Source organism: Bos indicus, chromosome 16 (genome assembly GCF_029378745.1).
Source record: "Bos indicus isolate NIAB-ARS_2022 breed Sahiwal x Tharparkar chromosome 16, NIAB-ARS_B.indTharparkar_mat_pri_1.0, whole genome shotgun sequence".
NCBI classification, from domain to species: Eukaryota; Metazoa; Chordata; class Mammalia; order Artiodactyla; family Bovidae; genus Bos; species Bos indicus.
In genome coordinates this window covers 58,169,990-58,186,442 of record NC_091775.1, presented here as the reverse complement: position 1 = coordinate 58,186,442, position 16,453 = coordinate 58,169,990, and the positions used below count along the sequence as shown (strand labels likewise).

General features: G+C 37.7%; 1 protein-coding gene across 6 annotated transcripts in view; it reads left to right on the top strand.

Annotated features, from left to right (window-relative positions):
* Window positions 1–16,453, top strand: part of COP1 (COP1 E3 ubiquitin ligase) — a 224,807-nt gene that overhangs the window by 37,478 nt on the left and 170,876 nt on the right. For 4 of the 6 annotated variants that reach the window (XM_070768482.1, XM_070768484.1, XM_070768485.1 and 1 more), the window contains exons 4-5: window positions 6,127–6,203; window positions 6,856–6,975. In XM_070768482.1, coding sequence (XP_070624583.1) covers window positions 6,127–6,203; window positions 6,856–6,975 — 197 coding nt within the window. The remainder of the gene's footprint in view (window positions 1–6,126; window positions 6,204–6,855; window positions 6,976–16,453) is intronic. The other 2 variants (XM_070768483.1, XM_070768481.1) reach the window with 1 other exon arrangement.

The following is a 16,453-nucleotide window of genomic DNA, read 5'->3' as shown; positions in this document are numbered from 1 at the left end:
TTTTATTTCTGTTCTAAAATTCCATTGACTTCAACCCTTTCTTCTCTTTCATTCTTCATTGCACTCCAATGTCTTTTCATAAAGGAAAATAAATCATTGGATGATTGCATAGCAGAAAGGAACCCTGAAGAAAATATTTTGATGATTTTCTGTTGAAATACCAAGCTCTTCTAGATAGATAAAATCTTATAACAAACTAGGAGAATGAACTTAGGAAAAGAAGAAATACTAATTGATATGATGCTCTGTGGGACTGGACTTCATGAGCTGAGTTAGGGAAACTGAAGTCCTGCAAAGCAGACGCCTTTGTCCTTGAACTTACGAACATGGATTGATGCTAGTTTGTGAGTTTTAGAATCACTTCTCTTTGAGTTCTTATAACTTCAGAAAGCTACTCCTTCTTTTGGAATGGTTAAGTACAGCAAGGAAATCAGTGATCTTAAGATTTTGGTATTTACCAAAAATTTCAGGCAGTATTCCTTAATGAAACTATAAGTTAGAAATTCTCTTACGTAAATTTCTAAATAGAGTGAGAATACCATACGGAAGGAGTGTGAAAATATTAACACTAAGATGTAATTTCATAGTTTATATATTCTCAAATGTATACATTCAGTGAATAGTGAAGTCATAATTACTGTTTTCCTTAGCTAGACATTATCTTCATTATGATCTAGTTTTTAATCTTCTCTTTATATGGGTAAAGAATTTTGGTTTTAGGTAATTTAAGTGTTAAGTATTTTATGCCCAGATTTGAAGTCTTGGATATAATGCAGCTTCCATATGAGTATTTATGTCAGCTGTAGAAATAACATGTCATCCTGATACATTTATTCTGTTTCACTGCCTGTCACCCTTTCCAGTCTTTACCTTTATACAGTGACAGTCAAATCCTTAGGTTCCTATGCACTCAGGAAGCTACTGAGATCTGTTTCTGAAAGTGATATATCACTTGTTTTTTCTGTACTGAAAAAAACACATTTTATTCCCATTGATTTAGTTTGAGATTACATGATTTGTATAATGCCTGTAGTTCTTCGCTGGACTAGAAAAATGTTGAGCCTTCTAAAAGTAATATCAGATTTCTTCTTGAGCATCGTAAAATAAGTGTAAGTTATATGATTCTGAAGTATTCTAATATTTTTATTGATAGATAAGGATCCTTCGCTTTTAATGCTTTACATTTACTTGAGTCATGGCTAGAGGGCTAGAGGGCTACACATTTTCAGAAAGATCTTCAAACCTTTTTGCTTGGATGACACATAAAAATTCTGAAAAATGATGTACTTCCCACATTGATGCCATATTTAAATTAGCATCCAAATTTTTTCTTTGTAAGTTTTAGTGCTTGTAAAGAATATAGTTTAAAAAGTATTATAAATATGGTTATTTAAAAATAAGCTTTTATCTCTTTTTAAAATGTATCTAGTGGAAACTGAATAGTATAGTGATTTGATACTTACCATAGTTTCAAAAAAACAATGAGAAATTTTGTATTTTGTCCCTTTGAACTTCTGCTTAAGAGAAGTGGGCAGTTATGGGCACAAATTGAAAATTGCCCACATAATTTTGTCATTATGTATTTTTGGGACTTCCCTGGCAGTTCCCTGGTTAAGACTCCATGCTTCCAATGCAGGGGGCACAGGTTCAATCATTGGTTGGGAAATTAGGATCCCACATGCTGCGCAAAGTGGCCAAAAAAATACACACACACACATATACACACATGCTTGAAATTCTTACTGATTTATCTGTCGTACTTTTCTGTAACAGAAAATAGAAATTACAGACTTTGAAGATTCTTTTGAACTTTTGAGTGTGGTTTTCCTGATTTGTAATTATTTGACATGCATTTGATCAAATAAATATCTACAAATTTTGTAAAATATTAGACAGAAATTTATTGAAAGTGCTTAATGTGTGATGATGTTCTTCTCAATCAGTTCCATTGCCACTGATAGTTATTACTAGGACAGGGATTCCGTTTCATGTATATTTTCTTAATTTATTTAGGATCATCACAGTTTTTTAAAAAAATTGGGATATAATTGACATATAACATTGTGTAAGTTTAAGACTTTTCCTTTTTATTTTGAAAAGGGTAAGTCATGAGAAACTCGGCTTACGTAAATACTCTGATGGGGATGGAAGGAACTTTGTTCCAGCACTGTCACTTATTTCTTTGACCTCCTTCTGAATTACATGCTTCAAAAACAGAAGCACTCATTTAGTAAAAAAAACAAAATTTTTTTTTTACCTGCCATAATCATGAACAAATCCACTTCTTTCTTCAGTTTTAATGAGAGCAAAGAATTGGAAGTCATACACTCCAAACACAAGTAGATTTGGTTTTCTGGTCTTTAGACTCATGCATTTTTTTGTCAAGACAGGTATTTCGATTTTTTCCTTGCATGCCCTGAGCCCTACACTACAGTTCCTCCTTTTTCTTCTTCCTCTATCTTTCTTCTTTCCTTCCCCCTTCCCCCAAAAGGGGCATAACTCTCACTTTTTGCCTTTCTATCCTCTTTGCTCTTTAGTTCAGGTCAGTTGCTCAGTCATGTCCTGGCTCTTTGTGACCCCATGGACTGTAGCATGCCAGGTTTCCCTGTCCATCACCAGCTCCTGGAGTTTGCTCAAACTCATGTCCATCGAGTCAGTGATGCCATCCAACCATCTCATCCTCTGTCATCCCCTTCTCCTCCTGCCTTCAATCTTTCCCAGCATCAGGGGGTTTTCCAGTGAGTTAGTTCTTCGCATCAGGTGGCCAAAGTATTGGAGCTTCAACTTCAGCATTAGTCCTTCTGATGAATATTCAGGACCGATTTCCTTTAGGATGGACTGGTTTGATCTCCTTGCAGTCCAAGGGACTCTCAAGAGTCTTCTCCAGCACCACAGTTCAAAAGCATCAATTCTTTGGCACTCAGCCTTCTTTATGGTCCAACTCTCACATCCATCCATGACTACTGGAAAAACCATACCTTTGACTAGATGGACCTTTGTTGGCAAAGTAACGTCTCTGATTTTTAATATTCTGTCTAGGTTTGTCATAGCTTTTCTTCCAAGGAGCAAGCGTCTTTTAATTTCATGGCTGTGGTCACCATCTGCAGTGATTTTGGAGCCCAGGAAAATACAGTCTGTCACTGTTTCCATTGTTTCCCCATCTATTTGCCATGAGGTGATAGGGCCAGATGCCATGGTCTTCATTTTTGAATGTTGAGTTTTAAGCCAGCTTTTTTACTCTCCTCTTTCACTTTCATCAAGAGGCTTCTTCCTCTCACTTGTAGGGAGTTCTGGGGACCCTTCCCCTTACCAGGCTGCTCTTTGTCCCAGTGTGTTCAGGAATGGGGACCTGTTAGGTCCCCTGTTTAGCCTGAAGCTGTTCCAGGCCACCAGCGAGGACTGGGAAGCAGTGTTGAAGCTTGTGACTGAGAACATGAAATTACAGAGCGGGCCTGTGGGCAAGTGAGTCTGGGGATTGCGGGAACTGGGCTGTCTTTCACTCCTGTTGCTGGGAGGCTCATGCAGGGCCAGGGGGTGTGTCTCCTCCAACCTCTGCAGTGGCTCTCCTGCACTCCTACGAGGGCTTACTCCAGCTCTCCTTGTCCTTCCGTGATGCGTGATCCACCTCCAGCACCCCTCTGCCCCTACCACCGCCCCCCCCACACCAGCAATCTGTTTTCTAGTGTTCTCTGTGGATAAAATTTGTAAATTGAATGGTCTTACCTCTCTAATGAATGACCTTCTTACTCTTTAATGTAAAAGACAACATACATGCAAAATTTAAAATCTCTGCTTTAAAAAAGTCACCAACACATGTAATGTCTTTACTACTGCCAAGTACTTTTCCAGGCACTTGATACATTCTCAGTCCTATGACACAGGTAGTAGTTGTCATCTGCATTCCTTCCGTGGGGGAACTAAGGCACAGAGAAGGCAAGTAACTTGTGTAAAGTTCAACAGCCCCAGTAAACGGTGGAATTGGGATTCGGTCCTGACTCAATTACGTGCTTTTACTTTGCTATCTTGCCTCTAAAATGACAGTTGCTAGAATGAAATCTTTAGCAGTAGAAAGGCATTTTGTTTGTTTGTTTTTGGCTGTGCTGTCCTTGTGATGGAGTGTGGGCTCTTCATTGCAACATGTAGTCTTTTCTGGTTGTGGCATGTGGGCTCAATTGCCCCATGGCATGTGGGAACTTAGCTCCCTGACCAAGGATCAAACCTGTGTCCCCTGCACTGCACAGTGGACTCTTAACTACTGGACTACCAAGGACATCTGAGAAAGGCATTATTTGTTCTTAGTACTATGGTTATTATAAGGATCCAGAGAATTACAGTTAAGGGTTTGGAACATTCATGGCCAGTGTTAAATGAGATTTCTTGAGATTTTACCCTTCTACTCCCTCCCACCCCCACCCTACCCCATTTTGGGGGCACACCATGTGGCTTGGTGGACATTGGTTCCCTGACTAGGGATTGAGTGCAGACCCATGGCAGTGGGTCCTAACCACTGGATCACCAGGGAGTTTCTCACACACCCTTATTTGAATTCTTTTCCACTTCTTTTCCTGTGTAGTGAGTCTCTGTGTGCTTATTATTGCCCAGTTCTAATGTTACCTTCTTTGTGAAAGTCTACTCGTTAACATTTTAATAACTCCTTGTCCTGTGTTCTTTTTAAATCCACGTCAGTGGTGGTCCTGATGGTCATATCATAACTGATGAATTGTATGTGTTTGTCTGCTTGTTCTTAGTTGCTTGTGTCTCTAAGTCTTACTTAGGTTGAGTCTTATCTTTAAACCTTTGTTTCTAGTGTGGGCCTGGTATCTGATTTTTTAGAAAATATTTTTAGTAAATTGTGGTATGGTGGGAAGTATTAGATAGGTTTATATCCTAGCTTTGTCTGGTATTATATGTCACCATGAGTAACTGTCTTGTGCTCTTTCTAGTATTTCCTCATCTCTAGAATGCAAAGAATAACCCATAGGATAATGTCTATAAATTAAAGACTAGTACATTAAACGAGCTTAGTGCTAGTTGCTCTTTTCTTTTATCAGTTTTTTTTTTTTTAATCAGTTGTGTGTTAAAGATGAAAAATCTATTAAAAGTGGCTGGAACATCAAGGGAAATGTATTGATTTACACAGAAAGAATCTCCAGATTGAGTTAATTTGACATCTCAGTGGTATGATCAGCTCTTCCGTCTTTCCGGCCTGCCTTCCCCAGCGGTGTGTTGGGCCTTTGGCTAGCTCCCCTCACGAGAGCTGCAGGGTGGCTCAGCGTGATTCCAGGTACCATCCCTAGACGAAGGCAGACAGAGAACTCGTTCAAGCCTTCTCTTCTGAAAGACAGCATACCCTTATTGGGCAAAACGAGGTCTCAGTAGTTAGCCATTTTGTCAGTCACTGTCAAGAGGATATGACTAGATGGATTTAGGTTAAGTCAAGCATCATTCTGTAGGGCCAGGGAGGGATCTAGCCTCTCTGAAAGTATATGACAGTTGGCATTCTGACATTTGGGAGAAAATAATATTCTTATTTTTCTTTATTTATTATTTTTATTTATTTGTATTAATTTTTTGACCACACTGAGCTCTGTGTGGAATCTTAGTTCCCCAATCGGGGATCAAGCTGGCGCCCCCTGCAGGGAAAGTGTGGAGTTTTAACCACTGGAGGGCCAGGGAAGCCCCTCATGTTCTTATTTTTTTAAAAAGGGTTAGAATGGCTTTTAGATAGAAAAGTCACAAGCAAAAAGAACAACAAATGAAAACCTTTAGTGCCTCCCTCATAGAATCTGCCAGTTACCCTGTAGAGTGTGGAATGGTCTCTTAGAGTCAAGAACTGTTTCCAAATGCTATAGTGTCATCACTGACACATGTAAGAGAAAGTACATATTCTGAAGAATTTTCCTTCTGCAGTAATAGTAATGGTAATAATAGTGGTAGTTGTAGTAGTAGCTGTGGCAAAACTGTTAATTTCAAAAAAAAAAAGCATATTCTGCTTAGCATTTTTTTTTCCTGAGATTTGAGACTTTTTAAAGTTAAATAGAATCCATTTAAATAGAAGTTAGATGGATAAATATAAATAATAAAAATACAGATTATTTGTGCTTTTTGTTTTGTTTTTGTTTTCAGTGAATGAGCTCATTCTCAAACAGAAGCAAAGATTTGAGGAAAAGAGGTTCAAATTGGACCACTCAGTGAGTAGCACCGTATGTTTCAACTCTTTTATTACTCTTTTTAATACATTTCATTTTGCTTTGTTCATTGGTTTAATACTAATTGGGTATGCAAGCTTAGCATATTACTGGTTTTTCTTAAAGGAGATCTAGGATTATCCTATTCAATAAACAGCTTTCTTTGGTCTGAATTGTCTAGAATTTATCCTTTTGAAAGGTCTGGTGGGGTAATACTGAGTCAGTTGGCTTGTAACACATTGCATTTAAAGAATTATATGGCAGGATGAAACTATGGGTGGTCATTTGAGAAAATTCTCAATTTAAGAGGATTAACCCCAAATTACTGAAGCAAGTGAACTTAAATTATTACCTTACCAAATACAAAGTGGAAGAGATGGTTAGACAGGTAATTAAAATCTGGGCACTTGTTTTGAAGGGAATTATACCTTTGGAGAAGATGACTTGACATATCTTGAATGTGCCTTTCATATTATTTAAATGTATTTAAGGGAGAAATAGTGATTAAATTATAATTAGAAGGCATTGGGGAGCCACTAGCTGGGAAGGAATAGGTTGGAACATTATAGTTTATTTTTGATATGTAATAAACATTAGAAAATAGCAAGCATTTGTTTTTGATTCTCTAAAACAGTTTTGTTAAGTTGGGTTTCTTCTTTGTTTTTAGAATGGCCACAGGTGGCAAATATTTCAGGATTTGTTGGGAACTGACCAAGATAACCTTGATTTGGCCAATGTCAACCTCATGCTGGAGTTACTAGTGCAGAAGAAGAAACAACTGGAAGCAGTAAGTGGCCCCTGAACTTGAAAATTTTTATTTTAAAAAGATATAAAAATATTTAAAATAATAGGGTAGTGTTAGTCAGTCCAGTTTTATTCAGTAGGAGTTATCTGTAAACTATCACTTATATCCCTTTTTCAATTGAAAGAAAGAACAAATTCTTATAATACAACTTACTTGCAGTGTCCAGTTTTTATTAACAAAAGCTGAGTGTTCAGATCATGAGAAAGTACAGCTTCATTTTAACAGGGAACAATTATTATTGATCTTTTTTCTTCTAATGAATCTTCACCTCTTCACATGTGGGATTTGGAGGAGAAAATAGGGATTATTTTAATTTACATAAAATCCTTCCAGCGGGTGTGGGTTAACAGTAGCAGTAGTCGATGGCTTAGCTAAGGGCATTTAGAAAGATGGGAACTGAAACAAAATTATGTCCTGTTTTCATATAATGGAATCTAAATAAGTGAAAAGTTACATTTATTTCAGGTAAATAAATGTAAAACATATAAAATGAGAATTTGTATGTATTAGTTAGGAATTGAGTATGCTCCATTTGAATAAAGACTGTATACGTTAGTATAAGCAGATAGCCACCCTTAACTACTTTGAACACAAAGGGGATATAAATTGACAGAATAAGGGAGTGAGAAGCTCACACACATAAAAAGGAACAGCTTAACAAGCAAGCGTTAGGAACATTGGAACCATCACTTCTTTGGTGAATATAAGGAAATGAAATCAGGCATTTGAATGTTGTCAGGAGAGTTTCTGTTTTACTTCTCATGACTGTTTCTTTGGGACAGGTTTGATTTTCTTTTATTGGATTTTTATCCCATGGGAGATAATGTGGTTACCTGTACTTGTGAATTTATGTTTTTTGATAAAAGAAGAAAAAGAGCCTCTCAACTTGATTTTTAAGAAATTCTGTGGATTGATTCTGATTAACATAGCTTAGATCTGGATGAAACTGAGTAGAATGGGAATCTCTTAGTGGAAGAAAGGAGTAGTTGAGGTTGAGCCGACTAAAACGAGGCTCCCTGTTGTGTCTTTTTTCATGGTGGGAGTTTCTCCGGTGGTTTTTTTCTGTGGGGGCGGGGAAAGTGGGATGGCTTTATCTTTTATTTGCTTTTCTTTCTTTCAGATTTGTTGAGATGTAACTGATATATCATTGCTCATTGCTTAGTTGTTCAGTCGTGTCTGATTCTTTGGGACCCCATGGACTGTAGCCTGTCAGGCTCCTTTGTCCATGGGATTTTATAGGTGAGAAATACCAGAGTGGGTTGCCATTCCTGTCCTCAGGGGATCTTCCCTACCCAGAGGTTGAACCCGTGTCTCCTGCATTGGCAGGAGGATTCTTTACCACTGGTGCCACCTGGGAAGCCAAAATTGATGTATAGCACTGCATAAGTTTAAGGTGTATAGCATAATGACTTGACACACATATATTGTAAAATGATGATCACAATAAATTTAGTTAACATCATCTCATGTAGATAAAAGAAAAGGTTTTTTTTTTTTCATGATGAGAGCTTTTTTAGGATTTACTTGCTTAGCAACTTTCAGATATACCATCCACTACTGTTAACTATTGGAGAAGGCAATGGCACCCCACTCCAGTACTCTCGCCTGGAAAATCCCATGGATAGAGGAGCCTGGTAGGCTGTAGTCCATGGGGTCGCTAAGAGTCAGACACGACTGAGCAACTTCCCTTTCACTTTTCACTTTCATGCATTGAAGAAGGAAATGGCAGCCCACTCCAGTGTTCTTGCCTGGAGAATCCCAGGGAAGGGGAAACCTGGTGGGCTTCCACCTATGGGGTCACGCGACTGAAGCGACTTAGCAGCAGCAGTGTTAGCTATAGTTATCTTGTTATACATTGTATCCTCGTTACTTATCTTAAAATTGTAAGTTTGTACTTTTTTGTTTGTTTTTTCCCTTTTTATTTTTTTAAAACTATTTTTATTGGAGTATAGTTGCTTTATAATGTTGTATTCGTTTCTGCTGTACAGCAAAATGAATCAGCTACACATATTCATATAACCCCTCCCTTTTGGACTTCATTCCCATTCCGGTCACCATAGCGCATTAAGTAGAGTTGCCTGTACTATACAGTACATTCTCACAGTTATCTGTTTTATTTATTTAAACATTTTTAATATAATTTCATTTATCTGCTTTTGGCTGTGCTGGGTCTTCATTGCTGTCCAGGCTTTTCTCTAGTTGTGGTGAGTGGGGCCTTGCAGTGAGAGGGCTTCTCATTGTGATGGCTTCTCTCGTAGAGCATGGACTGTGGGGCACACGGACTTTAGAAGTCACGGTTCCTGGACTCCGGAGCACAGGCTCAATAGTTGTGGCCAAGTTGCTCTGCAGCATGTGGGATCCTCCTGGATCAGGGATCAAACCCATGTCTCCTGCATTGGTTGATGGATTCTTTATCTCTAAGCCATTAAGGAAGTTCTAGTTACCTGTTTTAAACATAGTATCAATAGTGTATATGTGTCAATTCCATTCTCCCAATTTCTCCCCGTCTCCCTTCACCCTTGGTATCCATATATTTGTTCCCTACATCTATGTCTTTATTTCTGCTTTGCAGATAAGATCATCTATACTATTTTTCCAGATTCCATGTATATGTTTTAATATTCGATATTTGCTTTTCTCTTTCTGACTTAAACTTTACTTCGTATGACATCCTAGGTCCATCCATGTCTCCACAGATGACTCCATCTTGTTCCTTTCTGTGGCCGGGTAATATTCCATTGTGTGTATTATCACCTCTTCTTTATCCATTGCTCTGTTAGTGGACATTTAGGTTGTGGAAATTGTACTTTTTGACCTTTATTCAATTTCCCCTGTTCCCTGCTTTTGGTAACCACACATCTGATCTTTTTCTGTAAGCTTGGTGTTTTTTGTGTGTTCTTTTAAGATTCATATGTATGTGAGATCATATGGTGCTTGTCTCTCTTTCTGACTTATTTCATTATACTGCTCATGAGGTCTATCCATGTTGTCACAAATGGCAGAATTACCTTCCTTTTTGTGGCTGAATAGCATTTTGTTATATGTACATATACCATCCTTGTGGCTCAGCTGATGAAGAATCTGCCTGTAATGCAGGAGATCTGGTTTCAATCCCTGGATTGGGAAGATCCCCTGGAAAAGGGAAGGGCTACCCACTCCAGTATTCTGGCCTGGAGAATTCCATGGACTGTATAGTTCATGGGGTCTCAGAGAGTCTAACACGACTGAGCGACCTTCACTTTCACACCACATCTTTATCCAGTCATGCGCTGATGGACACTTAGGTTATCAACATATCCTGGCAGTTATAAGTAATGCTGCATTGGACGTGACAGTGTAGGTGTTTCTCTGACATAGTGGTTTAATTTCCTTTGGATATATACCCAGAAGTGGGATTGTTGGATCACGTGATAGTTTCATTCTTAATTTTTTTGAGGAACCTCCATTCTGTTTTCCATAGTGGCTATACCAGTTTACTTTCCTACCAGCAGGGCACAAGGGTTCCTTTTTCTCCACATCCTCACCCTCATGTGTTCTTTCTTGTCCTTCTGACGGTGACCATTCTGACTAGTGTGAAGTGACGTCTTCTTGTGGTTTTGACCTGTATTTCCCTAATGATTTGTGATGTTGAACGCCTTTTCATATACTTGTTGATTATTTGAATATCTTCTTTGGAAAATCCCTTGCCCATTTAAAAATTTTATTATTTGGGTTTTTTTTTTTAATTGCTATTGAATTATATTAATTCTTTATGTACAGTATTTTTTATATTAACCTCTTATCAGATATATGATCTGTAAGTATTTTCACCCATTCTCTTGGTTGCCTTTTCATTTTGTTGACCATGTCTTTGGTTTGCAGAAGCTTGTACATTTGATATAGTTGTACTTGTTTTTTGTTTTGTTGCTTTTGCTTTAGGTGTCATATCCCAGAAATTGTTGCCAAAACTCTTCTGTGCTTTTTAACATAGTTTTCTATTAGCATCTACTGTGTGCTAGATGCTGTGTTAAAGGTAGTGGAAAAGACAGAATTCTGCTCTGTATGTTGTGTTGAGGGGAACAGGGCACAATAGCTGAGGAGATAAACTAAATTAATAAATATTTTCACATAGTGGTAAATGATATAAAAATACTTTTTAATGATAGACTGAATATATATAGTTATCTTGCCCCCTTAATGTCATTAAAATGACAGTAAAGTGATTTTTAAAAGGCAAAAGAATGGGAGAAGAGACAGTATACTTTTTTAAGCTATAAAGTAGATGGATGAAAAGTGATAGATTAGATCTGAGAAAATTGAGCCGGCGGTAGGGAATTGGTAGGAACCAACCCTATTTAGATTATGGAAAAAAGGCCTTCCTTGGGTTTGGGAGCACGAAATACCTCATAGAGTAAAGGTTGGAAGCAGAGTAATTTGTTCAGAATCTGACTAAGGAGCAATTGGAATCTCTGATCCCTTCGTGTATAATTATAGCCATTGACCTAAGAGAACACTAGAAGTTACAGGCACATTTAAGGGTGTGTGGGGGCTTCTGTACTGAAGATAGACAAGTTTCATACTGAATGTGAGAACTGTTAACCTTATTCCCCATTTGACTTGTCAGTATTAATCTTTGTGTGCTTTCGTCTCTTAGAACTGAAGAAATACTGGTATCTTAGTTTTAGAACTCAGATCTTTTTGAAGAGGGAGGCAGTTCAGAAACAAAGGTATCATAGGTATTACAGCATTTTTACATTATTGTTTTCTTGTTTTACTTTGCATTCTAACAATCACAGAAAACTAACCAAACTGATCACATGGATCACAGCCTTGTCTAACTCAGTAAAACTGTGAGCTTTGCCGTGTAGGGCCACCCAAGATGGACAGGTCATGGTGGAGAGGTCTGACAAAATGTGGTCCCCTGGAGAAGGGAATGACAAACCACTTCAGTATTCTTGCCTTGAGAACCCCATGAACAGTAGGAAAAGGTGAAAAGGTATGATACTGAAAGATGAACTTCCCAGGTCGGTAGGTGCTCAATATGCTACTGGAGAAGAGTGGAGAAATAGTTCCAGAAGGAATGAAGAGACGAAGCCAAAGCAAAAACAACTCCCACCTATAGATGTGACTGGTCATAGAAGTAAAGTCCAGTGCTATAAAGAATAATATTTGCATAGGAACCTAGAATGTTAGGTGCATGAATCAAGGTAAAAGCAAAGTGGTTAAACAGGAGATGGCAAGAGTGAACATCGACATTTTAGGAATCTGTGAACTAAAATGGACCGGAATGGGGGAATTTAATTCAGATGACCTTTATATCTACTACTGTGGGCAAGAATTCCTTAGAAGAAATGGAGTAGCTCTCATAGTCAACAAAAGAGTCCAAAATGTAGTACTTGGGTGCAATCTCAAAAATGACAGAATGATCTCTATTTGTTTCCAAGGCAAACTATTCAATAGCACAGTAACCAAGTCTTTGCCCCAACCACTAATGCTGAAGAATCTGAGGTTGAATGGTTCTATGAAGACCTACATGACCTTCTAGAACTAACACCAAAAAAAACATGTCTTTTTCATTATAGGGGATTAGAATGCAAAAGTAGGAAGTCAAGAGATACCAAGATTAACAGGCAAGTTTGACCTCAGTATACAAGATGAAGCAGGGCAAAGGCTAATACAGTTTTGCCAAGAGAACGCACTGGTCATAGCAAACACCCTCTTCCAATAACACAAGAGACGACTCTACACACAGACATCACCATATGGTCAATACCAAAATCAGATTGATTATATTCTTTGCAGCCAAAATTGGAGAAGCTCTATACAGTCAGCAAAAACAAGACTAGGAGCTGACTGTGGCTCAGATCATGAACTCCTTGTTGCCAATTCAGACTTAAATTGAAGAAAGTGGGAAAACCACTAGGCCATTCAGGTATGACCTAAATCAGATGCCTTATGATTATACAGTGGAAGTGGCGAATAGATTAAAGGTATTAAATCTGATGGAGTGCCTGAAGAACTATGGATGGAGTTCTGTGATTTGTATAGGAGGTGGTGATCAAAACCATCTCCAAGAAAAATAAACGCAGAAAGGCAGACTTGTCTGAGGAGGCCTTACAAATAGCTGAGAAAAGAAGAGAAGCAAAAGGCAAAGGAGAAAAGGAAAGCTATGTTTATCTGAATGCAGAGTTCCAAAGAAGGGCATGGAGAGATAAGAAAGCCTTCCTCAGTGATCAGTGCAAAGAAATAGAGGAAAACAATAGAACACGAAAGACTAGAGATCTTTTCAAGAAAATTAGAGATACCAAGGGAACATTTCATGCAAAGATGGGCTCAGTAAAGGACAGAAATGGTAGGGACCTAACAGAAGCAGAAGATATTAAGCAGAGGTGGCAAGAATATACAGAAGAACTATACAAACGCAGCCACTGTGCTTGTGTGCTGTCACACAAAAAGGATCTTAATGACCCATATAACTATGATGGTGTGATCACTCACTAGAGCCAGATATCCTGGAGTGTGAAGTCAAATGGACCTTAGGAAGCATCACTACAAACAAAGCTAGTGGAGGTGATGGAATTCCACTTGAGCTATTTCAAATCCTAAAAGATGATGCTGTGAAAGTGCTACACCCAATATGCCAGCAAATTTGAAAAGCTCAACAGTGGCCCCAGGACTGGAAAAGGTCAGTTTTCATTTCAATCCCAAGGCAGTGCCAAAGCATGTTCGAACTACTGCACAATTGCAATAATCTCCATATGCCAGCAAATTAATGCTCAAAATTCTCCAAGCTGGGCTTAACAGTACATGAACTGAGAACTTGCAGATGTTCAAGCTGGATTTAGAAGCGGCAAAGAAACCAGAGATCAAATTGCCAACATCCGTTGGATCATAGAAAAGCAAGAGAATTCCAGAAAAACATCTACTTCTTTACTGACTATGCCAAAGCCTTTGACTATGTGGATCATGACAATCTGTGGAACACTCTTAAAGAGATGGGAATACCAGACCATCTTACCTACCTCCTGAGAAATCTGTATGCAGGTCAAGAAACAACAGTAGAACCAGACATGGAACAACAAACTGTTTCCAAATTGGGAAAGGAGTACGTCAAGGCTGTGTTTCATCACCCTGCTTATTTAACTTACATGCAGAGTACATCATGTGAAATGCCGGGCTGGATGAACCACAAGCTGGAATCAAGATTGCTGGGAGAAATATCAATAACCTCAGATATGCAGATGATACCACTGTTATTGTAGAAAGTGAAGAGGAACTGAAGAGCCTCTTGATGAAAGTGAAAGAGGAGAGTGAAAAAGCTGGCTTAAAACTCATTCAGAGAACTAAGATCATGGCATCCAGTCCCATCACGTCCTGGTAGATAGATGGGGAAATAATGAAAACAGTGAGATTTTATTTTCTTGGGCTCCAAAATCACTGCAAACGGTGTCTGCAGGTATGAAATTAAAAGACACTTGCTCATTTAAGAGAGAAGAAAAGCTATGACCAGCCTCGAGAGCATATTAAAAAGCATAGACATTGCTTTATCGACAAAGGTCTGTGTAGTCAAAGCTATGGTTTTTCCAGTAGTCATGTATGAATGTGAGAGTTGGACCATAAAGAAAGCTGAGTGCCAAAGAATTGATGCTTTTGAATTGTGGTGCTGGAGAAGACTTTTGAGTCCCTTGGACAGCAAGGAGATCAAACCAGTCAATCCTAAAGGAAATCAATCCTGAATATTCATTGGAAGGACTGATGGTGATAGTAAATTTCCCATACTTTGGCCACCTGATGCGAAGAAGTGCCTCCTTAGGAAAGACCCTGTTGCTAGGAAAGATTGAAGGCAGGAGGAGAAGGGGATGACAGAGGATGAGATGGTTGGATAGCATCACCGACTCAATGGACATGAGTTTAAGCAAGCTCCGGGAGTTGGTGATGGGCAGGAAAGCCTGGGATGCTGTAGTCCATGGTGTCGCAGAGAATCGGACACAACTCAGCAACTGAACTGAAACTTGATGAATGTTTCCAACATACAGAAAAATGCAGTAAATAATGCAACTTTTAACTTATCCTTTTTTAGTTTTAATAAATAGTAACACTTTTTATTAGATCTGCCTTTTGAGAATTACGTGTTTTTTTTTTAATATTTAACACCCTCTCTTCTCATTCTGTTCTCCCAGAGTAATCACCATATGAAGTTTGCAAGGATCCTTCTGAAGTGTGTATAACCCTTTTTTAATAAAATATATACTTGTATCTACAATCATATATAGTGTTGTTTGTATGATTTAGAAGTTTCAGACTGTGTTTATCCTTTGACATATGCCTTTTTTGTTTACTTTTTGAGGTTTCCACTGATGAATATAGATCTAGTTTGTTTAACTTCTCTATAGTTATCCATTGCATGAACATTTCTATTTCCCTGTTGATGGACATTTAAGTTATTCTGTATTTATGATTGTCAGCAATGCATTGAGTGTTGTTATTCATGTCTTCTTGTGCTCATATATAAATACTAAAGTGATTTCAGAAGTGTAATTGCTATTCATAGGGTTTACATGTACATTTTAACTGTATTAAATGTTGCTGAACTGCTCTTCTGTGAGTTTGTACCATATCAACCTTTGATACTGTTTTTTAGTTTCTGCTGGTTTGATAGTTGCCAAATGCTTGTGTGTGTGTGTGTGTGTGTGTTCTGTTGTTTTGTATATTTTGTATTTCTTTAATTACTAGTGAGGACAGTTTCTTCATTTGTTTGACTGTCTTGGTTTCTTATTTGAATTGCTTATTCATAGCCTATACCAGTTTTTCTAATAGATTGTCTTTTTTTATTGATTTGTAAGAAGTGTGTGTGTGTGTTTTGAATATTGCTACTTTGTCAAATGGTATTTTGATAATTGAATTTCATTTGAATTGTATCACGGTCAGACAGTGGTTTATATGATTTTAGATTTAGTATTTTTTATGATTTTATTTTGCCTTGTTGACTTTTATTTGTCAGATATAACATTTTGTTTGGTTTCTTAGTGATTGCTTTTGGGTTTTTAAGATAATTATACATTATATTACATTACATTATGTTGTACCTTTAAGTAATATTATCTGACTTCATTGGTAGTATAAGAACCTTACACCAATATACTTAAATTTCTTCTCTCTCAGCCTTTGTACTGTTTTTGTCAATTGTTTTACTTCTGTGTATGTCATAACTCCCTAATAAATTTATTAATTTGAATAGTAAATTATACTCTATGGATATATTTTAAAAGTTCTATATATGCCCATATATTGATCATTTCAGGTGTACTTCATTCTTTTGTTTTCCATTCACTTCACTCTTTCATTCATTCTTTTGAATTCCATCAGTAACTTTCCTTCTGCCTGGAAGACAGCCTTTATTCTTTCTTTAGTGTAGATCTGCTGGTGATAAATTCTTTCACCATTTATATCTGAGAATGTCTTTATTTATCCTTTGTATCTG